Raw genomic sequence first — 14,332 nt, 5'->3', positions numbered from 1 at the left:
GGAATCTTACTACTTTTGTAACTTACTTTTTTATTGTATGCACCTTTGTCTTTTTCATTATTTTCTATTCTTTGTATCACTATACTGATTTGCAGCTATCTACATTTTATACTGTGCCGCACTTTGCACATGATTGTCCCTTATATACATAATCGGCATGATATGTAATGATTTATACTTGTACATATGGTAATGTTTTGTAATTGATTATTTGTGTTAAGTGATATGTGTATGTAAATTAACTGTTTGTTTTGCTGCTACCAATGGCAGACCTCTCGGATTTTCAAAGAGGCCAAATTGTTGGTGCTGGTACGGCAGGCGCTAGTGTAACAATAAGCGCCCAAATGCTTGGCGTGTCAAGAGGTACTGTCTCCAAAGTAATGACTGCTTTTGAAAGAGAAGGAAAAATCTCCGCAGCAAAGCACAGGTTCGGCCGAAAGTCAAAGTTGACTGAGAGAAGAATTGTGAGAGAGGATTGCAAGACCACGGCTCCGAAAATCACTGCTGAGCTCCATGAACAACTACAGAACCCAGTTTCCACGAAAACTGTTAGTCGGGAGCTGCACAAATCTGGATTCCACGGAAGAGCTGCAATTAGAAAACCGCTGCTTTCAATGACAAATGTTTCCAAGCGTTTAGAGTGGTGTAGAAACCTCCAGAATTGGTCCCGCGAGCAGTGGAAACATGTGATATTCTCAGACGAATCATCGTTTACCCTATTTCCGACCTCCGGCTGAGTGTGGAGACAGCCGAAAGAAGCAATCTATCCAGACTGCCTTCTCCCAACCGTAAAACATGGCGTAGGTTCTGTGGTGATCTGGGGTGCTATTTCGTGGAGATCCGCCGGGCCAATGATATCCCTTCATGGAAGAATTAACAGCCGAGATTATTTAGGCATTTTGGGCGACTAAGTGCATCCAATGGTCCAAGCACTGTTCCCGGAGGGGAACGCCATCTTTAAGGATGATAATGCACCAATTCATACAGCTAGAATCGTTAAAGCATGGCAGGAGGAACATTCTAATGAAGCTGAGCATCTCATCTGGCCCCCACAATCCCCAGACCTCAACATTATTGAGCATTTATGGTCGATTTTAGAGATTCAAGTTAGACGTCGATTTCCGCCGCCATCATCGCTCAAAGAACTGGAGGGCGTTTTAACTGCAGAATGGGCTAAAATTCCTTTGGAAACAATTCACACCTTGTATGAATCCATACCTCGGAGAACTGAGGCTGTAATAGCCGCAAAAGGTGGACCTACACCTTATTAAACTAACTTTTACCCCTCGCCACGACAGCACCCTACAGGAGAGAGGGATCCGCCCCACAGGAACAGGAAACCTACAGAAAGATAAAAGGGGGCGGGTCCACCTTTCCTCCTCAGTTTAGGTTTCCTGTTCCTGCGGGAACGACAGGACTCTAGATGCTACAGAAGTACCTGGGCATGCACGCCGCCTGTGCAGTCTCTTCGGAACGGCAGGGGCTGCAGCCTGGAAGCAGCGTCGGGGGAGTTACGCTAGACGGCTCCCTCCTCGTCTGGGAGGCATACAGATGGCCGGGTCCGGAGAAAGCCGCCCGGCATCTGCATTATGCGGCGGCTTCAGCGTGGGAGTTCCTCGCCCGGCAGAAGGGGTGAGTGAGAGGAGCTTCCTGCATGGCGGTCCGAGGACTGGAGGCCGCTCCGCGCACGCTGACCGCCATTAGTAAGTTCACCCCGGCAGTAGATGCTAAACTTCCGGGATAAGCAGGCCGAGATCAGCAGTGGGGTAGCGCGAGTTTGCGCATGCGCAGTACCGCTTAAAAAAAAATAAAAATGGCGCTCTATATAAACTGGCTAACCACTGTTACCTGTGATGCAAGATGTCATCTCCAGGTGCCATGGATCCTGCAGCAGGAGACTCAGTTCCCTCCAAGGACCGCTCCAGCAGAGGATCATCAGATGCCGGTCGAAAGAGCGACACAGTGGATAAATCCAAAGGATCTCGGCCGTCTGATCCGGTAATAAAAAGCTTCACTGGGTGAGTTTATAACTCTGCCTATTAAGCTGACGCCGTCTCTCCTCCTTTCTCTCTCTTTCTCCTCCTCTCGCTATGTCTTATCTGGATCAGGCCAAAAAACGACAAAAAACCAAACATAAGGAATGCGCCTTATGTAGCCAGCCCCTACCAGACTCATACCCCAAAAAACTCTGCAAAGATTGTATAGCAGAAACCACACAAGGAGCAGCGGTGTCTATTACGGACTTACGCGCTATTATAAGAGAGGAGTTAAAGACTATGTCACAGGATAAACCACAAAAAAGTAAATCCAAAAAGCCAACGCCTTTATCAGACTCTGATAGTGAGCAAGCCGTACTCTCAGATATCTCTATAGCCTCTTCATCATCATCATCATCATCATCATCATCATCTTCAGAAATTGAGGGACGTTCATGTTTCCCCTTAGATAGTGTGGATAATCTAGTGAAATCAATAAGAGACACTATGGGGTGTGAGGAAACAAAGGGCGCACAAACCACGCAGGATATAATGTTTGCGGGTTTGGCGGAGAGGAAAAGGAAATGCTTTCCAGTCATTTCAGCAGTGAAAGCATTAATAAAAAGAGAATGGGAGAAACAAGATCAGAGAAGTTTTTTGCCCTCGGCGTCAAAACGGAAATACCCGTTTAGTGACGATGAGTTACTTACGTGGACCAAAATCCCTAAGGTTGACGCAGCTGTTGCCTCTACCTCTAAGCCGTCCACATTGCCTGTTGAAGACGCGGGGTTACTCTCAGACCCTCTAGATCGCAAAGCCGAGTCGTCCCTTAAAAGATCCTGGGAGGCAACTACAGGCATATTTAAGCCAGCAATAGCAAGCACTTGTACCGCCAGGTCAATGCTCATCTGGATTGACCAGCTAGACCAAAGCATTGAGAATAAAATGTCACGGGAAAAATTACGAGCTGCTATTCCCTTAATACGAGGTGCAGCAGCCTTTATGGCGGACGCGTCTGCAGATTTTCTCCGCCTAGCAGCTAGATCCGCAGGTCTGGTAAACAGTGCAAGACGGGCGTTATGGATGAAAAGCTGGAAAGGGGACGCACAATCCAAATCTAAGATATGCGCAATCCCATGTGAGGGTGAGTTCCTCTTTGGCAAAACCTTAGACGACATACTCAAGAAGGCAAAAGACAGGAAAAAGGCTTTTCCTGATACCTCTATTCCCTTTTATAGGAGAGCCTTTAAGAGAAGGCCATTCGGCAAGAGAAGGCAGACGGACAGGTCGGCAACATGGTTCCCTAAGGAAGATAAACAAAGAGGTATCATGTTCAGAAGACCCAACCCCCCAAAAGACAGCAAATTCTAAGGATATAACCATTCCAGTAGGGGGCAGATTAAAATTTTTCACTCCCCAGTGGGAAAATATTACAACTAGTTCGTGGATTTTAAATATAATCACAGATGGAATAAAATTACAATTCTCTCGCTTTCCCCACGAATCATACATTATAACATCTCTCAGCTCGCCTATACAACAGGAGGCCCTGGAGAGTGAAATCCAAACCCTATTATCAAAAGGGGTTTTAGTCCAAGTTCCGGAAGGACAGGAGACTAGAGGATTCTATTCTCCTCTATTCTTAATTTCCAAACCCGATGGTTCATTCAGAACAATCCTAAACCTCAAAAAGCTTAATTCATTTATTAAAAATGATACATTTAAAATGGAGTCTATAAAATCCACCATAAAGCTACTCTTTCCAAACTGTATGATGGGGGGCATTGATCTAAAAGATGCTTATTACCATCTTCCTATTCATGACAGATACCAGAAGTTCTTCAGGGTAGCGGTGGCAATCAAAGGCAAGATTTGTCATTTCCAGTATGCAGCCATGCCCTTCGGCCTTTCTACAGCGCCAAGGATTTTCACCAAAGTGATTCTAGAGGTGATGGCTTATCTTTGCCAAAAAGAGACATTAATTGTGCCCTACTTAGATGACTTTTTAGTCATCGGAAATTCAGTTTCTCAGCGTGCTGACCGTTTAGCTCATGCAGTTTCATCTCTACAGGATCTAGGTTGGATAATCAATATCGACAAATCCAGACTGACTCCACTGTCACTTCAAGCGTTTCTGGGGTTCCATCTAGACTCCATAACTCAAAAATGTCTGCTCCCTCAGGTAAAAATCTCACTCATCAGACATAAAGTCACAACAGCAATAAATAATCCTCACATGACCCTAAGAAAAGCCATGTCATTACTGGGATCTCTTACTTCCTGTATACCTGCAGTCCAGTGGGCACAATACCATACCCGGACACTGCAGCACCAAATCCTCCAAGAGGAAAGACGGCTACTTAGCTTAAATGCAAAGATAACGTTGTCCAAGGAAGTTTTATGTTCCTTAACGTGGTGGCTGGATTCTAACCATTTGATGAGTGGTGTTCCATGGGTAATAACACCATCTCATATTATAACCACTGACGCCAGTCCTCATGGATGGGGCGCTCATATGGGAAATGATTTTTGCCAAGGGTTATGGGACACTGAAGAATGCCACAACTCATCTAATCTGAAAGAACTAAATGCAGTAAGATACGCCTTATGTCATTTTCTCCCACAGCTCCGGGGAAAAGACGTTCGAATCCTTTCCGACAACACCACCACAGTGGCTTATATAAACAGACAAGGAGGTACTCAATCAGAGACTCTGATGTCTTCTGCTGGGAAAATTCTGGATTTGGCAGAAAAACATCTATTATCCCTCAGTGCAGTTCACATAAGGGGGAAAAACAACCAGCAGGCAGACTTCTTAAGTCGACATACCCTAAGGCAGGGAGAGTGGTGCCTAAACCATCATATCTTCCAACGGATAGTATCCCTATGGGGTTGTCCGCAAATAGACCTCTTCGCCACGAGAAAAAACAGGCAAGTCCAGAAATTTGCATCCCTATCGTTAGCAGATCATCCGGACATTCTAGACGCTTTCCAAACCCCTTGGCAATACAGTCTAGCGTACGCCTTCCCTCCGATAATATTGTTACCACAGGTCATTCGGAAGATCAGGGAGGATGGAGCGAGAGTTGTACTAATAGCACCATTCTGGCCCAAAAGGCCATGGTTCTCATGCCTACAAGCCATGTCGGTTTCGGACCCTTGGGTCCTCCCCTCGACACCCAACCTTCTCTTCCAGGGTCCGTTTCTCCACCCCCAGGTGGACAATCTCCATCTGACGGCCTGGAATTTGAGAGGCAGATGCTAAAATTAAGGGGATTCTCCGAGGGACTAATTGACACACTCCTCCAAAGTAGAAAACGCTCTACCACAAAAATTTATACAAAAATCTGGAAAAAATTCCTACAGTTCCATAAATCTCCCAACACATCAGAAATTCCATTACAATCTATATTGGAATTCCTTCAAAAAGGGAGGGAACTAGGTTTAGCTGTAAATACGTTAAAAGTTCACGTATCAGCACTGGGAGCCCTCTATGGCCATAATATTGCAGGAAATAGATGGGTATCCCGATTTATCACGGCTTGTGAAAGGATAAATCCTGTTAATATACCTAGAATTCCACCCTGGCATCTAAATTTAGTTCTACAAGCCCTAACAGACTCTCCATTTGAACCAATAGATTCAGTATCCATTAAATATTTATCACTTAAAACTGTCCTCTTGGTAGCACTGACTTCAGCTAGGAGAATCGGTGACATCCAAGCTCTTTCTATAGATCCACCTTTCCTGCTAACTTTTCAGGATAAGTTGATTCTTAAATTAGACCCTTCCTATCTCCCCAAGGTAGCGAAGAAATTCCATAGGTCACAAGAAATAGTCCTACCCACCTTTTTCAGTAACCCTTCCACTCCTGAGGAATGTAAATATCACACTCTAGATGTTAAAAGAGAAGTTTTAAAATACATTGAAAGGACCAGTAGCTGGCGACAGTGTAGGGCTCTGTTTATATCCTTTCAGGGTCACAAGAAGGGTCATGCAGTCACAAAAAGCACCTTATCCCGGTGGATCAGGGAGTCTATCACACTGGCTTACTCCGCGAGGAAAGAAAACCCTCCGGAAGGCATAACGGCACACTCTACCAGAGCTATGGCATCCTCCTGGGCCGAAAGAGGAGACGTCCCAATAGAAACCATATGTAAGGCGGCAACTTGGTCAGATCCTTCTACTTTCTATAACCACTATAGGCTTGACCTATCGTCAACTTCTGACCTAGACTTTGGCAGGACTGTCCTCAGCACGGTGGTCCCCCCCTAGGTGATGGTCTCTGAAAGATCTCCTGTAGGGTGCTGTCATGGCGAGGGGTAAAAAGCCGGATTACTCACCGGTAATACTCTTTTAGTGAGTCCACGACAGCACCCTATTACATCCCTCCCTAGGTTAATATAGTATATACTAATAAAGTAAAAAGTTCCTCTTACTAAATATAGTGCAAATAAGTTTAAACTTAAATAATGATATTTTGCCTAATACTGGCGGTCCTACGGGTACTCTGAAATCAAAACTGAGGAGGAAAGGCGGACCGCCCCCTTTTATCTTTCTGTAGGTTTCCTGTTCCTGTGGGGCGGATCCCTCTCTCCTGTAGGGTGCTGTCGTGGACTCACTAAAAGAGTATTACCGGTGAGTAATCCGGCTTTTTGTTGATGTTTCCATTATTTTTTCCAACTTTTTTCTTACACCACTGATTGGCAGCTTTCTGTGTACACTGTATAGTGACATAAAGATGTGATTTAGTGCTGGGGGTGTGGTTGGGCTAGGAATCACGAGAGAACTAGTCCATTAGGAATAATCTTGTGCTAATAAAACACTGATTTTATTGAAACAAAAACACAGTCCAGTAAGTAACACATCGCTGGAATCAGGGTCTCTGCTCCTACATCATACTGCTCACAGATAACAGCAAAAACCTGTGGAAGAAATAGCAGCTAATCTAGAGGTAGAGACCAATAATGCAGCGTAGAAGCCATATACTGGCCGGAGATAACTGTTATTATAGTGTTATAGCTTATTCCGAAAAGGCAAGTAAAATTAGGTTTTGTTCTACGCCTCGTGCATATATGTTTTTTTGCTTCTCTAACAGGATGACAATTCATTTATTGAGATTTCACTGAAAATGGCCAGTATCTACGCTGCTCGTAACCAGTAAGTTACTCTCTACTGCATTTCAGCCAAAACCAGAGTTTAACCCCATCATTCACTGAGGTGTTGAGAATTAAAGGGGGTTTCCCGTGTTTTATACGGATGACATTAGACTGTCCTATTTGTTTATGATTGGTGACGGTCTGACCTCTGAGCCTTATGAATCCTGAGACTGGAGGGGCCACTGCGTTGGTTTAGTATAGTTTCTCCTTCTGAGACAGCCATCATAGTTGTAAGATGCTTCAATAGGAAAAGTCAGTCCAACATTTACATGTAAAGGGGTATTCCCATCTCCAAGATCCTAACCCAATAAGTAGTAAGTATAATAATAATATTATCAAATATCTCCAATTAAAAATGTAATATAGTTCTTCTGATTCACTATGTCAGCATGTGCAGGGCATTGCAGTAGTGTAGGTATGCATGGGTTATGGCCACTAAAAATTAGCTGTCCCTGTATCAGTGGTCATAACCATGGATACCTAACCTACTGCAATGCTCTAAATGGGGAAAACGACATAGCGAATCAGAAGAACTGTACTACGTTTCTAATTGGAGGTATTTGCTAATATTATTATTTCACCATCTGAACTACATATGTGGATAGGATCTTGGAGATGAGAATACCTATTTAACACCTTCACGACATGCGCCATTATTAGTGATGCACATTTCATTTCTTCCCATTGATGTGGGCTCCGGTGGTGAGCCCACATCTTTCCCGGGACATGTCAGCTGTTTGTAACAGCTGACATATGCGTCTAACAGCTGCGGGTGGAGTCGTGATCCACGCCGGCTGTTAAGGTACCGTCACACTTAGCGACGCTGCAGCGATACCGACAACGATCCGGATCACTGCAGCGTCGCTGTTTGGTCGCTGGAGAGCTGTCACACAGACCGCTCTCCAGCGACCAACAATGCCGGTAACCAGGGTAAACATCGGGTAACTAAGCGCAGGGCCGCGCTTAGTAACCCGATGTTTACCCTGGTTACCATCCTAAAAGTAAAAAAAACAAACACTACATACTTACCTACAGCCGTCTGTCCTCCAGCGCTGTGCTCTGCACTCCTCCTGTACTGTCTGTGTGAGCACAGCGGCCGGAAAGCAGAGCGGTGACGTCACCGCTCTGCTTTCCGGCTGACCGACGCTCACAGCCAGTACAGGAGGAGTGCAGAGCACAGCGCTGGAGGACAGACGGCTGTAGGTAAGTATGTAGTGTTTGTTTTTTTTTACTTTTAGGATGGTAACTAGGGTAAACATCGGGTTACTAAGCGTGGCCCTGCGCTTAGTTACCCGATGTTTACCCTGGTTACCAGCGAAGACATCGCTGAATCGGTGTCACACACGCCGATTCAGCGATGTCTACGGGGAGTCCAGCGACCAAATAAAGTTCTGGACTTTCTTCCCTGACCAGCGACAGCACAGCAGGGGCCTGATCGCTGCTGCCTGTCACACTGGACGATATCGCTAGCGAGGACGCTGCAACGTCACGGATCGCTAGCGATATCGTCTAGTGTGACGGTACCTTAAACCTGTTAAATGCCGCTGTCAATCTCTGACTGCGACATTTAACAGACGCTTCTGGCAAGCGCACCAGAAATCCCACCCATCGGTGACCCCGTCACGTGATCGCAGCTCACCGACAGGTTGGCATGACAACCAGTGGTCTCCAGCAGACCTCTATGGTTGTCACTGCTGGATTGCTATGAGCGACGCCTGGTGACCGGCGCTCATAGCAACTCAGCAATTTTTCTACATACAGGTGATCTGATCATTGCCTGTTTGTAGCAGAGCCGATCGGGTTATGGCAGCTTCTAATGAAGCATGCCGAAAGTAAAAAAAACAAACAAAGTTTAAATCACCCCCCCTTTCGCTCCATTCAAAATGAAACAATTAAAAAAAATCAAACATACACATATTTGGTATTGCCGCTTTCAGAATCGCCCGATCTATCAAGCTATAAAAAGAATTAATCAGATTGGTAAATGCCGCAGCAAAAAAAAAAAAAAAGTGAAAACTCCAGAATTATGTTTTTTTTTGGTCACCGCAACATTGCATTACAATGCAATAAGGGGCGATCAAAAGATCATATCCACACCAAAATGTTATCATTAAAAACGTCATCTCGGCACGCAAAAAAACAAGCCCTCATCCAACCTGAGATCATGAGAAATGGAGACGCTATGGGTCTAGGAAAATGGCACAATTTTTTTTAACAAACTTTGGATTTTTTTTCACTTAAATAAAAAAGAACCTCTACATGTCTGGTGTCTATGAACTCGTAATTATCTGGAGAATCATAATGGCCGGTCAGTTTTAGCATTTGGTGAACATGGTAAAAGTAAAATCCTAAAATCGTTGCGGAATTGCACTTTTTTTGCACTTGGAATTTTGTTCTCGTTTTTGAGTACACCGTATGGTAAAACCAATGGTGTAGTTCAAAAGTACAACTTGTTCTGCAAAAAGCAAGCCCTCACACGGCCACAATGACCAAATAATAAAAAAGTTATGCCTCTTGGAAGACGGGGAGCGAAAAACAGAAACGCAAAAACGAAAAAGGGCTCCATCACGAAGGGGATAAAGGCTGCTGCAATCATATCTGCATTAAAGCCAAGCCGGAGGTACAGGGAGGGTCTATGTAAATCCTGTCCTTGGCGGCTAATGCCAGCAGCATACGCATCCATGGAAATCACAAAATAAGACCCCTGTTATCTATTGTCTAAAGGCTCATTTCCACTAGCCCCCGCTGCGGTAAAGAGTCGACTAACTTTCTGTTTCAGGAAATACCACATGTACTTTAGCTGCAATGAACACACTCTATCCCTATCTTTTGTCTTGAAGCATCTAATGAGCACGTGCAAAAGTCATTGTGAAGGAAGAGTGAGCAGGTGAGCTGTGACATCGCCTATTCTGAATGGTGGATCCTGTATTATCAGCTGTGTATAGAGGTCTTACCAATCATTGTAATCCTGCCTCTGCTGATAAGAAGACCGCTGAAAACTCTTTCCTGAAAGGACAGGAAGTCTAAAAATAGCCCTAGTGACCAATGTGAAAATTGCAGGCTTAATAATTTTGTTTATTTAATAAAGATTGTGGTATGAAAAAAAAATACATGTGATACAAAACCTGATTTAAACAATACGTCATTTTTTATGCTAAACCAAACCTAAAAATCATTTCACTCAATGAATGCAGGATTTGCTCGTTCATTGGATAATCGTGCTGTAAATGCACCGTTAACTCTGTGACTACAAATTGGACCCATCTGCTCCATGTATCCCGCAGTAGTAGAGGATACCTGAGGGTGTGACAATTATTCTCACTTATTGATTTATTTTCCATAGGAATGATTTGGCGGTAGCAGGATTCCAGTTCTGCATCATGAGTCTGGATGAAAAAATTGAGAAGGAAAAAGAATTATCTGCGGAGATGCTGAGCGGTAAGATAAATGTTTAATGAACGAACCTTCTAGCAGAACCACTGGTAAAGAGAGGTACTTTTAGTTCTCTATACAATTAAACATATTTCAGTTACTTAAAGTAAATCTTCATCATTTAACCCCTTCCCGACATGCGCCGTACTAGTTCTGCTCTGCGGGATTTGTGAGTTTTTCTCACGTTGCTAGCGGGGATGTCACCGAGGTCACCGCAGTTCAGCCCAGCTGCGAACGGAGCCTCAGTGACCAGAGGTAACCTCGATGACGTCACCGCCGGTCACTGAGGCTGCGCTCACAGCAGTTCATTCACCAGTGGTTTTCAGCCTGGACAGTCGCATCTTGGCACCATCCATGTTGAAAACTATTTCTCCCCCAGACATGGATTACGGCGTGGGACAGAACGACGGAGTGGTATGGTATATTGTTGTTTTTTAAATTTTTGGTTTATTACAGGAGGTCAAGGGCTTCGGTGGAATTAGGCGAGGTCATGTCTTTGTCATTTTTTTCAATTAAAGGAGTTTATTGTGGCTGTGTCTTTATTTATAATACAACTATAGGATTAGTAATGGATAGGTGTCTTATAGACACCTCTCCACTACTAAGCCGTGGGCTTGATGTCATGTGACAATACAAAGGTGACATCAACCCCACAAATATGAACCCCACTTGCCACCGAGCCAGGCAAAGCGCCAGAATTGGCACATCTAATAGATATTCCTTTTCTGGGCAGCTGCGGGCTGCTATTTTTAGGCTGGGGGGGGGGGGGGGGGTAATATCCATGGCCCCTTACCACCCTGAGAATACCAGCTCCCAGCTCTCTTCTTTTTCAAGGCTGGTTGTCAAAAATGGGGGGGACCCCACACTGTTTGTTTTTAACTATTTAAATAATGAAAAAATACAGCATGGGGACCCCTCTATTCTTAATAACTAGCCTTGCTGAAGCTGACAGCTGGGGGTTGCAACCCCCATCTGTGAGTTTTGCCTGGCTGGTTAACAAAAATGCAGGGGAACCCACGCCGGGTTTTTTAAATTATTTATTTACGGCGCAGGAGTGGCTGATGAATACTCTCATCCGCCGTTCCTGCCCTCGCTGTTATTAGCGGCAGCAGGTGTTGGATGATGGGAGCAGTAGTCCCATCAGCTGACACCAGTGACCGGAGGTAAACTTTATACCTCCAATCACTGCTGAGCGCTCCCGCTGTCTTTTGACAGCGTGGAAACCGCGGCTCTCTGACCGGCGGGGATGATTTTCTGGTGAGGTCCGTGTTCGGTGTCCGTGCCCGAACAGTAGGTGTTCATTGCGGGTGCCGAACTTTACTGTTTGGGTTCCCCCATCTCTAGTCTGAATACGGTACTTTCCGAACCCACTGTAGTATCGTGTGACGCATATATAGCATATAGCATTTTAGATTACAGATGTGATTTCTAAGATAACCAGAATTCTTGTTTGTGTCTTAAACAATCTTGTTTGCTTCTTACAGCAGAAGAAAGGACAAACACACGGCTTCTTTTAGGCTTGTGTCTGGATTCTTATGCACGTTACCTGCTAGCCAATTCGCAGCTGTTACATGCCCAGACCATGTACGAGAGAGCCCTGCACATCTGTAGAGAGGAACAAGGAGAACTGCACCCACAGGTGATTGGAAAGCCACCACCAAAAAGACCCTAGAGGCCCTGATATTAGTGGCTATGATTATTTACACTGTATGGTTGTGTGTGTTTTACATACATAGCGATTTATTAAGATGGTATTTTCCCTTTTAGAGGAAATACTGCTGAATTATCCATAAAAAAACACTGATACATCATGGATTATGGGAAAAAAATCAAAATTTAATACAAAACCAAATAAGATTATTGGCTCAGTGATTAGCATTGTAGCGCTTGGCTCCTGAGTTAAAATCCCACCAAGGAAAAACATTTTTTGTATGTTTTTATGGGTTTCGTTTAGATTCTCTGGTTTTCTCATTTGTTTCATTGGGGGACATAGAACCATGGGATGGATAGTCTGCTGCCACCTAGAGGCTGACACTATTATTGTAATTACCGGTAAATAAAAATGATTCCTCCCAAGGACATTATACTCTGCCTGCTGGAGCCAAGCCTCCTCATTTTAGTGTAGTGTTAGTTGGAGGTAAGGCTTGGCTCAGACCTGCCTTAGGTTAGGAGCTAACGACTTTGTTACTCAGAAACATCCATCTGAAAAACAAAGTGTAATTGTGCGCTCTGTTTCATCCACGTAGCGACGGAGAGTACAGGCTGTAATTGTTCTGTCCATATCCTCTTGCGTTGGCGTGGCCAAACCAACATACCTTGACACAGACAATGCAGGTACTGGTGCGAAGGTCCGTAAGCCAACTAGCTCTTGCCGCTGCCCCACATGGCTGCGTGCATAGAGCAGAAAATTAAGGGATCCGGAGATTCAGGACAGGTACTGTAAGTATATCCCTGTCGTAAGCACATTTCCCACCCTTCCACCATCTCCATTATCGTCCTAGGTTGGTGGTTGCCAGGAGTTGTGCAGGGGGCAGGTGCTGCTCCTGGGGGTTTTACTCATCCCGCTGGTACCTTGGTCTTAGTAGATCAGAGTTGGACTGGCGGTGGATGGGAGTGTGCCATCGCACACTTGGTCTTGGTGTGTGGCATGACCGTGGGAGCACTTGACCATTTTGTTGGCAGGAGGTTTAGGGCAATCACTGTGCTGGATGTTTCCAGCTAATAGGCGGCCACTTATCTCGCGGCCTATCAGCACCAGTGTCCCAGCACACCGGGTTCCCGCCTCTGGCTCCGCCCCTTCCTCTTCTGTGGCGGTAGTATGAAATGGTGTGGGGCACACAACCACCTCGGCAGCTTCCTCCTGGTGGGATAGCAAACTCATGGGATGCAGATTTTTGCATTTCTTTGTCTTTTCTCTATCACTCATGTCTGAGTCTAGAGAAGACTGCACATCCATTAGTGCCGTCTGCACTTGTCACTTATGCTTGTGTGACTTGTAATAGTAAGTTTTTCACCCGTCAGTCTGTGGCCTATTGTACCGCCTGTCCCCCTCCTGCGTCTTTGCTGGTAGCCACACAAGGCTATGACAACTAAGGAGAATGTGGCCCCTCCTGCCTGGACTTATGGTTTAGCCCATTCTGTAGTCAAACTAATCAGGGTGTCCAGGACGTTACTGTTGTAGTATGATTTCCAGTGACCACTCCGCCCTTTGAGCTCAGATCACCGCTGTGAGTGGGTTGAATTCTCCAGCCACAGGGTGCAGTTTTCTCACCCTGTTTTCCCAACTTTGAGCGACCGAGAGAGCAGTGTGGTTTCACCCACATCGCACCCTCTCGGACCCGCTGGGCAGGACTTCGTTCCCTGTCACGCCTTCGGATGTTGAGGGTGACCTTTTTTCTCGGTGGCCAGTCCTTGCCCGTTTCCCCTCCTTATCCCTCTCCTCGGAGTGGGCTGAGAGGAAGACGACGGTCACTTCCAGTGACCCTCTCCCCCTGTTTAGGGGTTGATGCCGTCTTCTGCGTCGGAGTGCATGGCGCGGGAAGGAGGACTTCATTCCCAGGACCCTCTCCTAGTGCAAGGGCTCCTGACGTGTTCCTCAGCCTCAGGTAGGGAATCTTCAATCAACAAGCAGGGCAGCTCAGGATGGCGAACGTGCAGAGCCAGTAACCCTCCCATCGATCTCTTAGGAGGGCTCACCTCTGCTTTCTATGGAGTCACGACTGAGGGGCGATCTAATAACCATGTATAAGTATATAAGGGGACAAT

General features: G+C 45.4%; 1 protein-coding gene across 3 annotated transcripts in view; it reads left to right on the top strand.

The window, feature by feature from the left end:
- Positions 1-14,332, top strand: part of TTC19 (tetratricopeptide repeat domain 19) — a 67,643-nt gene that overhangs the window by 9,236 nt on the left and 44,075 nt on the right. For all 3 annotated transcript variants that reach the window (XM_069761115.1, XM_069761114.1, XM_069761113.1), the window contains exons 6-8: positions 7,075-7,136; positions 10,479-10,573; positions 12,052-12,206. In XM_069761115.1, coding sequence (XP_069617216.1) covers positions 7,075-7,136; positions 10,479-10,573; positions 12,052-12,206 — 312 coding nt within the window. The remainder of the gene's footprint in view (positions 1-7,074; positions 7,137-10,478; positions 10,574-12,051; positions 12,207-14,332) is intronic.

Source organism: Ranitomeya imitator, chromosome 3 (assembly GCF_032444005.1).
Source record: "Ranitomeya imitator isolate aRanImi1 chromosome 3, aRanImi1.pri, whole genome shotgun sequence".
Classification (NCBI taxonomy): domain Eukaryota; kingdom Metazoa; phylum Chordata; class Amphibia; order Anura; family Dendrobatidae; genus Ranitomeya; species Ranitomeya imitator.
Note: the sequence above shows the minus strand (reverse complement) of the source record. Positions and strands in the feature narration are given on the sequence as shown.